The sequence below is a fragment of the Didymosphaeria variabile genome (assembly GCF_027946475.1).
Source record: "Didymosphaeria variabile strain IMI 356815 chromosome Unknown scaffold_3, whole genome shotgun sequence".
In the NCBI taxonomy this organism is placed as follows: domain Eukaryota; kingdom Fungi; phylum Ascomycota; class Dothideomycetes; order Pleosporales; family Didymosphaeriaceae; genus Didymosphaeria; species Didymosphaeria variabile.
The window spans coordinates 4,416,431-4,432,020 of record NW_026611622.1 but is presented as its reverse complement, the minus strand read 5'-3'; the positions used below and the strand labels follow the sequence as shown (position 1 = coordinate 4,432,020).

At 52.6% G+C, this 15,590-nt stretch overlaps 7 protein-coding genes across 7 annotated transcripts; 4 read left to right on the top strand and 3 right to left on the bottom strand.

The window, feature by feature from the left end:
• Positions 1-1,058: 1,058 nt before the first annotated feature.
• N0V89_004806 (uncharacterized protein) lies at positions 1,059-2,199 on the bottom strand (the record flags this gene model as incomplete). The annotated part of the gene is made up of 2 exons (XM_056213588.1): positions 1,059-1,945; positions 2,088-2,199. The coding sequence occupies 2 exons, from the start codon at positions 2,197-2,199 to the stop codon at positions 1,059-1,061; spliced, it is 999 nt and encodes a 332-aa protein (XP_056073896.1).
• A 942-nt stretch (positions 2,200-3,141) lies between these two features.
• On the bottom strand, positions 3,142-4,951 carry N0V89_004805 (uncharacterized protein; the record flags this gene model as incomplete). The annotated part of the gene is made up of 2 exons (XM_056213587.1): positions 3,142-4,046; positions 4,093-4,951. The coding sequence occupies 2 exons, from the start codon at positions 4,949-4,951 to the stop codon at positions 3,142-3,144; spliced, it is 1,764 nt and encodes a 587-aa protein (XP_056073895.1).
• A 1,608-nt stretch (positions 4,952-6,559) lies between these two features.
• TIM17_1 (translocase of the inner membrane) lies at positions 6,560-7,220 on the top strand (the record flags this gene model as incomplete). Its single annotated transcript, XM_056213586.1, has 4 exons — positions 6,560-6,628; positions 6,689-6,729; positions 6,801-6,932; positions 6,995-7,220. The coding sequence occupies 4 exons, from the start codon at positions 6,560-6,562 to the stop codon at positions 7,218-7,220; spliced, it is 468 nt and encodes a 155-aa protein (XP_056073894.1).
• A 1,411-nt stretch (positions 7,221-8,631) lies between these two features.
• RSB1 (phospholipid-translocating ATPase rsb1) lies at positions 8,632-10,202 on the top strand (the record flags this gene model as incomplete). The annotated part of the gene is made up of 4 exons (XM_056213585.1): positions 8,632-8,859; positions 8,958-9,177; positions 9,251-9,579; positions 9,630-10,202. The coding sequence occupies 4 exons, from the start codon at positions 8,632-8,634 to the stop codon at positions 10,200-10,202; spliced, it is 1,350 nt and encodes a 449-aa protein (XP_056073893.1).
• A 275-nt stretch (positions 10,203-10,477) lies between these two features.
• Positions 10,478-10,772, bottom strand: N19M (n19m, NADH-ubiquinone oxidoreductase 9.5 kDa subunit; the record flags this gene model as incomplete). The annotated part of the gene is made up of 2 exons (XM_056213584.1): positions 10,478-10,524; positions 10,583-10,772. The coding sequence occupies 2 exons, from the start codon at positions 10,770-10,772 to the stop codon at positions 10,478-10,480; spliced, it is 237 nt and encodes a 78-aa protein (XP_056073892.1).
• A 267-nt stretch (positions 10,773-11,039) lies between these two features.
• On the top strand, positions 11,040-12,691 carry WBP1 (oligosaccharyl transferase glycoprotein complex, beta subunit; the record flags this gene model as incomplete). The annotated part of the gene is made up of 3 exons (XM_056213583.1): positions 11,040-11,181; positions 11,382-12,214; positions 12,272-12,691. The coding sequence occupies 3 exons, from the start codon at positions 11,040-11,042 to the stop codon at positions 12,689-12,691; spliced, it is 1,395 nt and encodes a 464-aa protein (XP_056073891.1).
• A 540-nt stretch (positions 12,692-13,231) lies between these two features.
• Positions 13,232-15,385, top strand: N0V89_004800 (uncharacterized protein; the record flags this gene model as incomplete). The annotated part of the gene is made up of 2 exons (XM_056213582.1): positions 13,232-13,525; positions 13,574-15,385. The coding sequence occupies 2 exons, from the start codon at positions 13,232-13,234 to the stop codon at positions 15,383-15,385; spliced, it is 2,106 nt and encodes a 701-aa protein (XP_056073890.1).
• Between the last annotated feature and the right edge of the window lie 205 nt (positions 15,386-15,590).

The following is a 15,590-nucleotide window of genomic DNA, read 5'->3' as shown; positions in this document are numbered from 1 at the left end:
ATCAGTTGTGACCTTTTCCATCAATACAGTCATGGTTATAACTCACGCTATCCTGACGAGCTGGATCAGCATGCCATGCAGCCTCTCTTGCTCTGTCTATTCGAAGATTCTTAAAAGCATTAGGCCATCCCTAAATCGTTGTCAACAACGGCCAGCCCGGTCATACTACTGCACAGCCTTACATGGGGCCGCGTTTCAACGGACATCCCTCCAACTACGCCACCCCCAACCCTAAATCACACCTCGCGCACCTAACAAAAGACCTCTCAACCCTCCTCCATCCAGCAACATTCAAACACCCACCACAGTCGACCCACCACGCAACAATGCCCCTCCACCCACCCTACCGCCCCTCATAGATTCCCTCCGCATCTTCCTTCTCAACCTCGCCTCCTTCTCCCTCATGTGCCTCCTCGCAGACGGCGAACTATCCCGGCATGTCCTCGCCTGGAAAAAGAAGTGGGACGCCGTAGGCGGCACATACTGCGAGGAGGAAATCTGGCTCCCACGGGTGCTTGAGGGATTCATACAAGGGCGTGCAAAGTCCGCACGTAGCGTACCGTCTCACCTCTCGCAGTACATAGACATGGGCTAATCTAGGTGGGATGATCGGCAGGACTGCTTACAGCGCGCCTGGATACTCATGCTTGATCCGCCGACGTCACTTGTTTTCGCCGCGCTCTGCACGTTCGCAGTGGTGCAGTGGAAATTGTATGATGTGCAGAGACAGCGGTGGCGGTTTTTTACGCCGTATGTTCTGGGGTTCTTGGTGCCGGCGGGATTTTTTACCGCAGTGCTGTTCGGATGGCGGGGCTGGGAGACGGCGGTCCTGTTTCAGGTGCCGTATGCGGTTTATGAGGGGCTTGCGCTGAGTGCAGGGACGAGGGCTGTGTGGGTTGCGGTGGTGTTGATCAGGAGGGGTAGGAGGGAGCAGGGGAAGGATGATGTAGAGAAGGTGGAGGTAGGAGGTAGGGAGGAGCATGTGGGAGTAGAGAAGATGATGTAGAGTTCGTATAACCTGGGGTCAGGCGCAGGGAAAGATACTGAGACGCGTCTTCCTATAGCTTCTCCTTTAACACCGTCGGATGGCTTACTTCGCCCACCCTCACCTTTCCCCAATCCTCTTCGTAGCCCTCCTCGACCTCCGGAAACGGTCCCAACGGCGTGATACCCAAGGGATTCACATCCCCGTGGCTCTTCGTATAATTCTCCTTGATGTGCTTGAAATCCGTACTTTCCTTGAACCCTTCAACATGCCAGTAAAGATTCTTATGCCAGTTATTCAGGGTGGGATAATCGTGCCGTATGGTCCCAAGGTTGGTCTTGAAGTGCTGCACATACACGGTGTCGAAGCGGATGATTGTTGCGTAAAGTCGCAAGTCGAGTTCGGTCAATTGCTTCCCGAGCACATACGGACCGCCGTTCTCAGCAAGGAGTTTCTCGATTTTGTTGAGAGCGGCGAAGAGCGGAACGACGCCTGCTTCGTATGCTTCCTGTGTGTGGGCGAAGCCAGCTTTGTACACGCCGGTATTAATATGGGACTGTATCCACGGTGTTGCTTCTTCGATCTTGCGCCGAAGCGCCTCAGGGTAGAGATCAATCTTCTTAGCATCCTCGTCTAGCAGGCTGTTGAACGCGGTTGGTAGCCACCGCAGCATCTCCGCTGATTCGTTATTCACGATTCGCCCAGCTTTCTTGTCCCAGAGCAAGGGCACGCTGTATTTCCCCTTGTAGTCCTTGTCGTCCCGAAAATACACGTCGCTCAGAAAGTTGCTGCCAAAGAGACTGTCCACGGTAGCGCCGGGGTATTCATCGTTGGAGGCTGGAAAGCGCCATCCACCACCGTCCTTGGGGTAAGGCCGCACGACATCGAGGGTTATGAAGGGCGTGAGGTGTTTGATGTAGCGAACGAGGTTTACGCGGTGCGCAAAGGGGCAGAAGAGACCTACATTGAAGAATGTAAGCTGGGTCTTTGTGAGATAAAGTGGACCGGTCTATGAACGGACTAGAGGAAAGTTCGGTGAAAAGGTATGAAGTGGTCAAACGAAGCAACAAATGAAGCACGAAGGGAAGAGAGCGTAATATACCGATGTAGAGGTGATATCTATCTTTCTCAGGTGGGAATTCTCCGCCTTCTTCGATCTTTCCGTGCCATCCGTCATCCGTGCCGTACTTGTGGATCTCGGGTGCGCCCATCATATATCCTTCCAAGCAAAACCTAGATTCTGGAACTGAGGATAAAAGACCAACAGTGTCTAAGCTTTTGAGAGTTGTATGTAGTGATCTAGCTTCGGATGGCGCGATGCTGTAGGTGGGGGTGTAAGTGGGGTTCGAGCGTCGGAGCAGCTCGTCCTCTCATTGGCCCATTGACCGCTTCGCCGCTCAAGAACAAGGCAATGACATTTGTACGCTCACAGCTCAACGTACATTCACATCGGTGATTGGGATTATCAAGGCTCGCAAAGATACATCAAATGTCACAACGAGTGGAATTGTAGTGATACATACAACTAGTCCACAGTAGCAGTTTCTGTATGCAACGGTATATCCAACGCTGTGTTGAAGTTCTTTCGCAATATTGTAAACCGTACGGTCTCATTCGACTGTCCCTGGGTAAGAGGCTAATCCAGGATGGTAACTAGATCGTCCAATGAGGGTTCGAATGGGTTGTTGATATGGAGTGGGGTGGTAGTTCCATGCCGAAGGCAGGAAAAGGGGATGAGCAAGCAAATCGCTCACCTGCACGCTCGCTAGACCGAGGTAATGGACTAGGAAGGTAGAATATGGGGCTCCGGGCAATGCTGGGGATGATGTATGGGATGCTGAGACGCTGGAAAAAGTGGGATGATGATGCTGGAAGGGGGCACCGGTCGAGGCGGTCGGGGTATGTGTGGCGAGTATCCATTCGGGGCGACAGGCTGGGCAGCCTTTCGTAAACTCTTCCGTAGAACGGAGACTTGGCTAGGGTGAATAGCAACCCTCTGCAAGAGACATCCCAATAAAGTAGAGGATCGACTCGAAGAGTAGCTGCTCAACCCAGACATAAATGCGTCCAACCTCGACCAGGGTAGAATGACAAAGGCAAAGTACAAAAATGAACAACAAAAGAACAATGGCGGCCCACCCCGCATTGTCCGGAAGCTAGGCCCTACTGGGCTCTCTGCCGCGTGTATCGCCGGGAGGCATGACTGGCGCATGATGGTGGTGATGATGACAGCCAGGGTGATCGCAGCGACGAGGCTGCACAGCAGTGTTGGCTGGGCTGTCGTCATACTCCTCGTCGTAGTAGTCCTCATCCTGGCCGTCTAATGGCTCGTTCTCCGGACGCCGGTCGTAGTCACCAGGTGGAGGATTTTGATGATTCTGGGCGTTGTTGGCGTTATTCTGCGCCTTCTTGTTGACCTTCTTGCCCTTACGACCCTTCATCCTAGCCTTTTCCAGCAATCTGCGCTTCTCGGCCAAACGTTGCCGTTCCTTCCGGTCCTTTATCTCGTACTGCCTGATGAGAGCCACTGGAGGTCTGCCAAAGATATCCTCGTATTCGCAGAATTCACAGATCCACGCAGGATCAGGTGGGTTGTGAAAGTTTTGGTATTCTTGTTCGATTCGACGTTTTCGAGCAGCGTAGGCGTATAGCTTCGCGGCGCTTCGGCGAGGCTTTCGCGGTGCCGGTGCTTGCTGGTTTGGAGCTCCACCAGTAGTGGGAGCGTTCCTGGACTGGCGGCCCGTGCCGTTCATGCTAGGACTTGTCTGCGTGCCTTGGTTGCTGACGGCGGGATTATCAGGGCGAACCGGGGGTCGTGCCCGAGGCCCGCTTCCGGGTGGGGGTGCTCCTGCCGATGTAGGATACGCGCCGGGAGGTTGAGGATATCCGTTCTCCTGACCTGGCCAGACCATATTTTTGGCCGAATCAGAGCCGCAAGTGAAGGTAAACTGTGTCTTATTCGCGCTAGGCTTGGCCGCCTCCTGGTGTAGCAAGCTCACGTTCTCATTGCCGGCGTGCGGTGGCGTCGCTTGTGCGTTGGCGATGGCGGTTGAGATGATACCTTGTTGATCTGAAGGTCCTAGAAAATAAATAGTCAGCGCACGGACGCCTTGTAATAGTCGCAATTTCCCAGGTGAAAACCATACGTTTGCTGCTCGCTTTGGCGTTGGCGATGTTTGTCGAGTTATGCAAAACACGCCGCTCTGACCGTCCAGATGATGTACGTCCAAACCGCCCTCTGCCTGCGCCCGAGATGCCTGCGCCTGCATTGTTATGCTGCGGTGTTGACGGTGCCGATGTGTAGTAATTTGCAGACCCATCCCTGCCATCTAGACCAGCGAGCTCATCGGGATGCGATATGCCCATGCTAGCCATCTCTGCTGATAGGCTCGTGGGGTGCGTGCTGACACCGCCCATATTTGGGATTTTCCGCTTCTTCTTGTTGTTCGTATTCTCAAAAGACTCGTAGCCGTCCACCGAAGACGATGTTGACCCGGGCTTGTGATATGCGCCCACCGCGCCCGCCAGTGGTCTGCCAGGCAGATTCCGGCTGTAGTGGTAGCTCGGAGATGAGGGTAGAGGCAGACCGTGCTCGTCTGTGAAGCCCTCGTCCTCCTCGTCGCTCTCCACCTCGGAATGATTATGCCCGCAGTGACAGGTATGGTGGTCGCTCGCGCCCTCCCTGTTCAACGTCCTGCTCCTCTCGCCGGTTGAGTAGGGAAAGTTGAAAAGCGGACCTGTCGAGGGTGGGTTCGGCGGGTATATGATGGTGTCGGCCTGTTCAGGCGACATGCGATCGCGCAGGCGCCGCTTGGGGAGAGGGCGGATGGGCCGTTCGGGGTACATGGGGGACGCTGTGTCCGGGGACGAGCGCAGCGGCGAGGAGCGATTCCACTCGTAGCCTACGAAGCGGAAAGGCAATGTCAGATAGGCCGTTATCGACGATAGAATGCCCGCCGAGCTCATGTTGTGTGTGAAGGTGTCAAGGAGGGAAAAACAAAAAAATCTGGGGACCTTTCACGGAACCCCAATACTTACCAGCCGTCGCCGCTGCCATATTGGCAATCACCTCCGCTCCTGTCCAACTGTGTTGCGCAGGCCGCCGCCACTTCCAAGCAGACCAATGATGATTCTATCCAAACCAAGCTCTACGCACCGAATCAGCACAATTCAGCCACCCACAATATTCACCTTAGGATCCCGGATTCGCTAGGTCACTGCTCGCGTGCTATGATGTTCGGGGGTCGCTGAGGATGTTGACGCACCTTTTTTGGGGAGGACGGTGTAGGCCACAAACGGTCGGTACTGGTGGCAGGTTAGCGGAGTGTGGTCGGAAAGCCCCTCGCTTCGATAGCAGCTGGCTGACAGTGTATGTGTCGTGCCACGGAGTCCGGGATGTCAACCTACTGCAGACTATCCAACAATATATCCCAGAATATCAGTCGCAGCGCGTAGGGACTGGTGGTAGAGGTGTCGAATGTCCACCCGTGCGATTACAGATCCACCCAATGCCAAGAGCACACGCTGGCAGAATGAGGTGGCTCCGCTGCGGCCAAACCACCAACACTTCAGCAAATGGATAGCTCGACTCGGAGGACTCGGTTCGTGGACGTGAATGGTGTGCGACGATGATGACAGAGGTACGTGAGAGCAGTTGAGAGGGACTGGGTTATCTACGTTGACCTGCATGCATGGTCGGCCTTCCTGTAGACCGTGCAAGGGGCGCTAATATCAAAAGAGGATTGGTAATAACTCCTGGCTTCACGTCCTCGACACGACTCGCCACATTTGACATTACCTTTCCCCTTTTCGAGGCCTCAAGGCCTGTCGAGGAAACCCAACGAACGCCATAGAGCTGCTAGCATGCTTCCGCTTACTTCCACATTTCGCACATTTCGTGTTTGCCTGATAAGAAGCTCATCTTGCAAGAAGCTGTGACCAAACCCATTGCGTCTCGAATAGTTCCGCCCCATTGAGTTGAGGCGACATTGAAGCATTTCACTAATTTGCGGGCCGCCGGATCTGAAGTCGGCGGCTCTGACCGCGCATGCACATCGATGCAGGTGAGGTCGCATTAACCTCATTGTGGGAGCTGTTTACGGCCTTGGCTTCGATGTCTTCCGCAGGTACAGCGTATCTTTATACGACATCTCAATACTTGTAAGGCAAGCTTCCGGATTGCCTACCGGTATCTGGTTCAATGTTGAACGCATTGTTGGAAGCAAAAGCATTCACAGTCCAGTCATGCAATGCACTGCACATTAGGCACCAATATGTCCGTGGATCGCTTGAGCACCTTGGTAGTTCTACAGACCTCTTTCATCGTAAAGGCCAGCAATCCATGTCCCACGGAGACTCAGATCCCCTTTCATAATCAGTTCTACTTGAAGCACAAGTTCTTGCTCTTTAGCCAGCTAGACAATCACTTGCAGGTCCTTCTGCAAATGAAAGGCCACGTGCACCAAGCTTTCAAGGGTCGCGCTTACCCCGCGACGCCCGCGTGTAACATGCAGCTGCGTTCCTGGCACCTCCAGCTCTAAGCTCTCCACACATTGTCACCAATGTCATCTCATCATGGACCACTCTCGTGATCCTTGCCCGTGGGTTGCCCTCAACGATTTTGGTGGTGCATTCTGCATGGGAGTATGTTGGCCTGACAGCTACGCTGGCCGATTACGTCATTGCGATGCTAACGATTCATAGGCAGTGGGTGGAGCGATCTGGCATGGAGTGAAGGGCTTCCGGTACGTACTACTCATGAGGCACTACGAGGTAGTCCAGATGTCTTTACGCATACTGACCGAGATGTGTAAAGTAACTCACCCTACGGCGAACGGCGCATCGGCGCGATCACGGCCATCAAAGCACGCGCACCCGTCCTAGGCGGGAACTTCGGCGTCTGGGGCGGGCTGTTCTCCACATTTGACTGCGCTGTAAAAGGCATCAGGTGCGCGACACACCTCATAATTGTCGGTGCAATTTCAGTTCGCGAAGGCTGACGAGGTGCAGGAAGAAAGAAGATCCGTGGAACGGAATCCTCGGAGGTTTCTGCACCGGTGCCGCGCTCGCTGTGCGAGGCGGTGCTAAAGCTATGAGAAACAACGCCATTGCTTGCGGTGTGCTCATTGGCGTCATCGAGGGCGTTGGAATCATGTTCGGACGGATGATGGCGGAGAATACACGGTTGGAGGCGCCTCCACCTCCACCGCAGCAGCAGCAGGCAGCGATTGCTTGATTAATGGAGCACGATGAGGATACGAAGAAATGGAATTGTTACAATAATAACGCGCATTTGAATGGTGTTTCGAGTATGCGATCCTTAGTTTGAACACGCTTCTTTCCATTGGAAATCATCTCACCTTACGCAAGACTGATCATGTGTACGTTTCGTCATCTTGTATTGTCCACACTCTTCTTGCTTGCCTCATACTTACCCTTATCAGCGATGAAATGTTTCACCCCCTCTCGCACTCTGGTCGTAGGAATATTTTCGTGGGCCGAACTTGGGGACGCTGGAGTGACAGATGTAAATTCTGGTCTGGAATACGGACATAAACTTTATACCATTAAGCCTTGCAATCTCCTATGAGCAGGATCGTAGGATAAGGGGCTAGTAGGAAAAGAAGAGAGAACATGATGCTAATGGAAGTGTTGTGGATGCTGTATATGTGAAGTTGTCATAGCGGCCGGAAGAAAGCCTTGGAAGGAAAGAAGTGCGGAAGAAAAGTTTGTGGCTGTGTTTTCGATGCACCCAGCACTGCTCGGCTGTTACTGTCATAGATTCTGGATTCGCGTCGAGCTACACTACTAATCATGCTTGCCGTTTGTTGCAGGTATCTCATAGCTCGTGATGTACGGGATACAATCATGTAGAACCATACTGCAGCCGAAATTCTTCAGTCGAAGACTATGTTGTGTGATATTCTGCGTACGTCTTTAGATTCGCAAAGCAAGTCTATTGGTGGCATTATGGTCTTAGAGATGGGGAATGTTGGTGTTGAGGCTTACAATTAGCTTTTAGAACGGCAGAATCGCAAAATGCTGGTAAGAGACTGAGAACTCCGCATGCCCTTTGGTGCAGTCTTCTGATGTGGCAAACGCCGATAACGTGTTATTAGCGTGCTAGTGTACCGTCAGTAGCCTCAATACACTTTACGTCGGCCGAACAGGGAGTATGAAATGCCAGCCCGCAGTATCTCCGCTGTTTGCTACCTTTACTTGAGCAAGTGAGTGAAGCAAGTGCGGGCTGAGGTATGACAGGCTGCTTCTACCGTCTATTTAGACTCCCGGCACACCGAGCACTCTTCTCTTCTACACTATACTACTACGCCAGTACGCTGTGTACTCCCTCGTCCATTCTTGGCTCTTGTTGCTCCTCATATATATCCTCAGTGTACGTACTCTGACCCCGCCTCTTTGCATTAGTCCACACAATTCTCGCCTGTCTTGCCTTGAGCACAGTTACGAGGTTGAATTGTTGTGCCTTCACTGGTCAAGTTCAGTTTAGCTCGACTTTGCCCTAGCAACGAGCAGAATTTCGCTCCTGCCAGTCGACCCACGGTACCCGAAGAGACATAAAAGCGATGACGCCGCATCGAATCTCCAGTCTCAACTCACGACACTTTTAGTACACCACCACCGTAACCATGAACCAACCGCACGACGTCCAGATCGTCCTTAGTCATGACCGCAAATACCCTTTCCATGCAAGCACCCTAGCACGCAGCAGCGTCTTGTTCGCGGACATGCTCACGGAGCCTAGTGCCGCCAGGCTTAGCACCAAAGCCAAGTACGTGGGCATCAGCAGGCGCTGGGTCGTTGAGCTGGTAGAGATGCCGACCGCCCAGTATCCCGCAGGCCAGCTCGAACTTATCGTAAGTTGCGCTCGATGCACTGTGTTGCCCCCCGGATGGCTTATAAACGTTGCCGCTTGCCGACTCTTCTTCGCCTTCGCTAACGGCATCTTCGATAGGAACTCAATCACAACGGCGAGCGCGTGGATGGTTTCGCTGGCCGCGTCATGAATGAGAACGGACGTATACCAACGAAGATCTTTAAGAATTGGGAGCGCGTTCTCTATGCGTTCTACGGCAAGGATATCCGCATCGCTGACGATGATATGGGCGCTGCACTCGTGGACTGCATCGGTCTGATCGAGGTTTCGGAGTACCTTGGCTGCGTCGCCCTGATCGGTAGGTTCTTCCTTTCCTTATATTCCTGGGTCAGCACAATCAACAGTATCTGACTAACGCGCGATCATCGTAGGCAAAGCTGTGGAAGTCGCGCTTCTGAAGCACGGCCAGGCGCTCTTCCGTTCTATCCAGGCCAACCCACAAGGATGGGCTAATATGAGTTTCCGCATCCGCTCCGACTTGATCTTCCGCGAGTCCATCATTCATCTGGCCGGCCACTGGAATTACTGGAAGAAGAATCGTACCGCGATGTCAGGGTTGGCCAAGACCCCGGGTGCAAAGCAGCTGGCCGAGAAGTATCATCGCCGTCTTGTTGAGAGGACTAGGGCACTGGAGAATAAGCTGGCCTCTCACTATCCCGGTGATATCGCGGTTCCGAAGCCCAACGACATCCCTATCAAGGTATTTCTGCTTAGTCCAAGGTACATGCTATATCAGCTAACTTACCACAGCGCGAAGAGTATGCAAAGGACATCCTTATCTGGATGGCTCTGGCCTGGTTCCGCCACTGGTTCACGCAGCGCATGATCGCCGACAAAGGCCACACCGCCGACGATGGCGGCTACGCACTGTACAAGGCCATCGGCGCCGGCGGCGACGCCTACATGGACAAAGCCGTCATCTCGCAATTCCACGGAATGTTCCCCATCACGAAGAAGGCTATCAACGTAATCGAAAACCACGTTTGCGAGCTCAAGGAGTGCATGGCCGAGTGGGTACAGAAGTCGAACCTCATGAAGAGCAATTGCCAACTTAATGTTGAGAAGTACCCAGTCGGCTACATGACCTGCGTTGAGTTCGAGAATGGCGACTTTTTCTGGCTGAAGGATGACCGCGACGACGCCATGGCGAGCAAGAAGGGCAAGCGTCCGGGAGGAAACGACATCGCGCAGCGCAATCTGGAAGCTGCCAAGCGGCACCAGGAGCAGCGCGAGATTAGCACGGGCTCGGAGGATCTGGCAGTCGAGGACGATGAGGATGATGAGGAGCCGGTGCGCGCTCCTAAGCGTGGTCGATTCGGATAGCTTCTTCTGGTAGGCATTTCTCTAGCGTTCCTTCTTGACATGATTTGAACTGCTAATTTATACCTCTTTGGGGGTTCACCTGTTGGACTTTTCCTTAAAAGAGCGCTCTTCGGCGTTGGGAACGATTTGGCGTTGAAGGAAATTTGACTTTGTACAGTACAGCCTGATAGTACTCTGGCCTCTTACCCAGGCCCTAATCTACCTCCACCCAGTTCCAGTGTGATATCCTCCTGCTCTTCGAAACCCATACGCCCTCCACTACTTGCATTCCTGCTCTACTCGTCCTCAAACCCGCTCGGTCTCGGCCTTGGTCCCTTCGGTACTACGCCCAGTTAGCATAATATTCCACGCAACTTCCATCTATCCCCGCGCGCACATACTCGGATATGTCTGCGGCACCTTTGCGATCCTCTCATAGCCCAAGTACCTCCTCGTCGGTACGACTACAGCGATGGTTCCTGGGCCCGCGAGGCCAACGCAGATGGAGTAGAAGTAGGCGGGCTTGTTGACGGAGGCCCAGCGGAGGTAGCGGATGGGCTCCTTGAAGAAGAAGGGGGCGGCGGTGGACATTGTGGCCTGTTCTCGCATTAGCATTTTCCCTCGCTATCCAAGTATGTAGAAAAGCTTACAGTATGTGTCCCGCGCAAATCGTGCTGTCGCAATGGCTTGAGCTTCACACTGACACTGGAGTGATGTTCGCGGTCGAAGCTTAGCTTCCCTCGGGTAGCACGTTTCTCCGCGCGCCGTGTGGGCCAGTCTTGGCAAACGCATACGTCTCCAATTGAGCTCCCGCCGCGTAACACGGTTGACAAGCTTCCACTTCACCACAACGCAGACATGAGGTGGTTATTTTCTTTCCTGCTGCTTGCCCTGCTGGGCGCGGTGCAGGCGCTGAGCTCCTCGGGGCAGAGATTGCTGGTTATCCTCGACGAGGAGGCTGAGAAGGAGAAGTACAGTGTATTGTTAGAGGACTTGTCGAGTATGTTTGATTTCTCTCTTCTGTTCAAGTGTTTGAGCAGTGAGAGGGCATTTATGATGTCCTTGAAGGTTTAACGTGGCGATCGAATTGGACCTCCATCCAGATTGGATCTCTTGAACGACCATCTTGCTCGGACTCAAGACACATTCGAAGCTCGCAATGCTTCGTTACCTCCAACAGATTACTGACTGTTGTACTAGGTCGAGGTTTCCACACAACAGTACAGTCGCCTAAAGCAGACAAACTATCACTCTTCAGACATGGCGAACGCGCCTATGACCACGTAATCCTCCTCCCGGCGAAATCGAAAGGCCTCGGTCCCGCCCTCACAGCGAACCAATTCCTCGACTTCATGAACAAGGAAGGAAACGTAATTGTTGCTCTTTCCAGCGAACACGCCACGCCATCCTCCGTCCAGTCGCTGCTTCTCGAGCTCGACATCAATGTCCCGTCGGACAAGGGCGCTTTGGTGGTTGACCACTTCAACTTCGATTCTACCTCTGCTGCGGACAAGCATGATGTTCTCCTGCTTCCGTTCCCGAAGGCGATCCGGCCAGATGTCAAGAACTACTTTGCTGGTGAGGGCCTAATTGCGGTCCCGCGCGCTGTGGGCCAGACACTCGGAAACGACTCGCCACTTATTCAGCCGATTCTCCGAGCTCCTAGCACCGCATACAGCTACAACCCTAAGGACGAGGCTGATGTCGTCGAGGATCCTTTCGCGACCGGCGAGCAGCTGAACATCATCTCCTCGGTCCAGGCCCACAACTCGGCGCGCTTGACTGTCGTTGGTTCTTCGGAGCTGCTTCAGAACAAGTGGTTTGCGGAGAAAGCTACGCTCAATGGCCAGGCTGTCAAGACCGCCAACCGCGACTTCGTCCAGAAGGTCACTGCCTGGACGTTCAAGGAGACGGGTGTCCTGAAGATCGGCAAATTCCTGCATTACCACGACGAGGGCGTGAGCAAGAAGCTAAATACTAGCGTTGCCGTCCCAGAGCATAACCCTAAGATCTACCGCGTTAAGGAGGACGTCGTAAGTCATCCCACCAACACCTATACACCTCTTAACCAGCACTGACCACCTACCCAGGCCTTCCAAGTCGAAGTCTCCGAATACGAAAACGACCACCTCGCGCCCTTTTTCCCCGCCCAAAACGACGACCTCCAGCTCGAATTCAGCATGCTCTCCCCCTTCCACCGTCTCAACCTCACCCCCATCTCCCAAACCGCAAATTCCACCATCTTCGGCGTCTCGTTCCGCACCCCTGACCAACATGGCATCTTCAACTTCCGCATCAACTACCGCCGCCCGTTCCTGTCCAACGTGGATGAGAAGAGGCAGGTCACGGTACGTCACTTCGCGCACGACGAGTGGCCGAGGAGTTGGCAGATTAGCGGTGCATGGGTCTGGATCGGCGGTATCTGGGTGACGGTTGTGGGCTGGGTGGCTTTCGTGGCGTTGTGGTTGTACAGTGCGCCGACGGAGAGAAGTGTGAAGAAGACGCAGTAGATGATATACACATGGATGGGTTATGATGTGAGAGTAACAGGCATGGCCGTAGATGGAAAAGGAAGGACTCGCGGAGGATAGCAAGTGATCCCCAAGCGGGTTTTCACAAAGATTAGGTGTATATTACATGGAGTTTAGGCATGTGCGGGAATATCAAAAGCGCAAGCGCATGTTAGAGCAATCGGAGTTCCTAGCATACTATCTGCGGTACGTGCTTTATGTCGTGCTGTGCAAGCTAGAGTAGCCGATACTCCCTCCTTGATGTTTTACAGGATATTGTCACGATAGTCTCACAGCTTCTACCTCTACTTATGAGATAGTGATAAACACGAGTAATGCCAGCCTCACTGTGTCGGATCAAAATAACAAGATATATTTTGCCAAGTCTCCAGGACGTTTCTCGTAATTTGCATTGGTTCGCTGGCTGAACACCGAGTGTAACAATCAGTCAGCGCATGTGGTGGTGGCGTTTCCAGCCCCCACGCATGTCCGCCACTCTGTTGCCTGTCTTCTTCTCTACTCGAGGCTGCTCACCCCAAGATGTCGCAAATCCCCACGTATGGGCCTCTCAGCATAGAAAAGAAGGAGATCCGTGTCCTATACATTCAGGACTTCGTTTCTGGACAGCCTTATGGCTACGAAGAGCAGTGCATCTCTGGACGACTGGTGCACATCAGCCTTGCGGATGAACATCTACCATATTATGCTCTGTCCTATGTGTGGGGTGATCCAGCACCAGTTTCGGCGGTTATCCTACCTCATGGAGCATGTATTCCGTTAGGACGGAATCTTTTATTCGCGCTTAGTGAGATACAGAGGAATAACTTCCTGCCTGTAGGTCATGTACCCATTGCTAGGCACTCTCTTACCTATAAGTTATAGGTCGACTTGTCCATTTGGATCGACGCAGTATGCATAAATCAAAAGGACTTAGCAGAGAAGAGTTGGCAAGTTGCGCAAATGGACGCCATATATTCGGCAGCAGCCAAAACTCTCATCTCCCTTGGGGCTCCTGGAGTCAACTCTCGCCAGACGATGCAATTTTTAAATGATGTTGGCGAGCGGGTGCTCGAGATCTGGAAAGATTCCGTGCATCAAGCCTGGCTTTCCATACCAATGTTGGATGAGATGGAGAATAACGCCAAAAATTATGATCGTATCCCAGGAGGGCTTGGAATCAGGAGAACGTTATGGAACTTATGGGGTCGGCACCGTAACCAGTCAGCTCTCAGTCAGGTCAACATGGTCATTGGCTCCCCACCAAGCTTATCCGGAAAGGATATTGTGGACTTTATACGCCTACCCTGGTGGGAACGTGTTTGGGTCCTCCAGGAGCTGATCCTATCCAGATCACCATGGTTTGTACATGGCGACAAAGCGGTTGCCGCCGAGCGTGTCGTCGCCTCTCTCCTTTTCATGGGAGAAATTCACCACCATCTGTTACAGTTCATTGTGAGGCAGTTTCCAGCCCCCAAAATCACTCTGTTGGGTGGCTTCGTGGACGAGTGGAGAACTTGTGGACCGGAATCTGAGATGAACCTTCGGAGTGTGATCGCTGTTCCGGCAGTCAGGCTCTACTGTGATCAACGTATCCGCAAATCCGTACCTTGGTATTCGCCTCCTGGCGCTGTCGTTACTGGACTTGAATCCTGGACATTAGGATTTGTACTGATAAATGTAAGGAAACGCCTCGTTACCGCCAAAGCATTGCGAGCAACCAACCCAATAGACCAAATTTACGCACTACTAGGATTGGTAAAGTCTTGGCCTAATCAAGCACCTCTATCACCAGATTATACACTCAGTCCTAATGAGGTATTTTCTAAAGCCACGGTCCTGATGTTAGAACTTACAATATCTACCACACGTACGTTCCTTCGACCAGCAACTTTTCCAAAGACGCTTCCGAATGTCGCATCATGGGTTCCTGATTGGTCCGTCGATTGGCCCGATATCGAGCTTGCGCGCTTCGACTCTTTTGACAAAGTCCAGCAAAAGGTGCTGTACAACGGTCGACATCTACTTACGATCTCTGGTACCGTTTTTGGACGGATAGAGACGCGCGAAACCCCATTCGACGCTTTCCGATCCCCAAATGAGGATCTCTTCGACAGTGCAGAAGCAATATACGGATGGCTGCGTTCGCTACATATCTTTTCTCCTGACGTCCCGGCATTGCTCAATACAGAAAAACACCTCAATCAGGACAAACTTGTAGTTATGGCCTTCTCGCTTGTTGAGCGGGTTCGCAGAGAGTTTTATTTAGCACATTTGTTACCAAATCCTAACGTCAGCATTATCGACGATGAGATCAACATATTTGGTACTCGCTGGGTCCGAGACATTGAAGAACTTATTGAAGCGTTATCTATGGCGTTAGGGACATGCTCAAACATGAAGCTATACGGAAAAGAGCCAAAGGTTTTTCCCCGCCTCCATCGTCACGTCGAACGAGCCATCGAAGAACATCACCTAGAGAACACCATCATCCAAACAGACAAGGGGTATGTCGGTCTCACGAGGGACACGGTTCGCAAAGGGGATCTTCTAGTGCAATTCGACATTGACCTAGGCATACATTTCATCGTAAGACCTCGAGAGGATCTATACGAATTGGTGTCAATGGCGTATGTACCACAACTTTTCAGGGATCCGTCGATACAAGGTAACAGGATGGAGTTCACGCTATGCTAAAAACGTTTTGGGAAGTACAATCAATATTCTGGCATGTTTCCTGGTCTTTACGAGCTACAAGAGAGTGGGTAGCTTCAGCTGTTTTGTTGATCGAATTTCATGCTCCGATACCCCGAACTCTCTGCAACGTGAGGAGGCGAATCGACGGGCAAGCCTCATGGAATACCTGTAAGACAGAATACCTTAGCTCGCCCTCTGGGAGCGG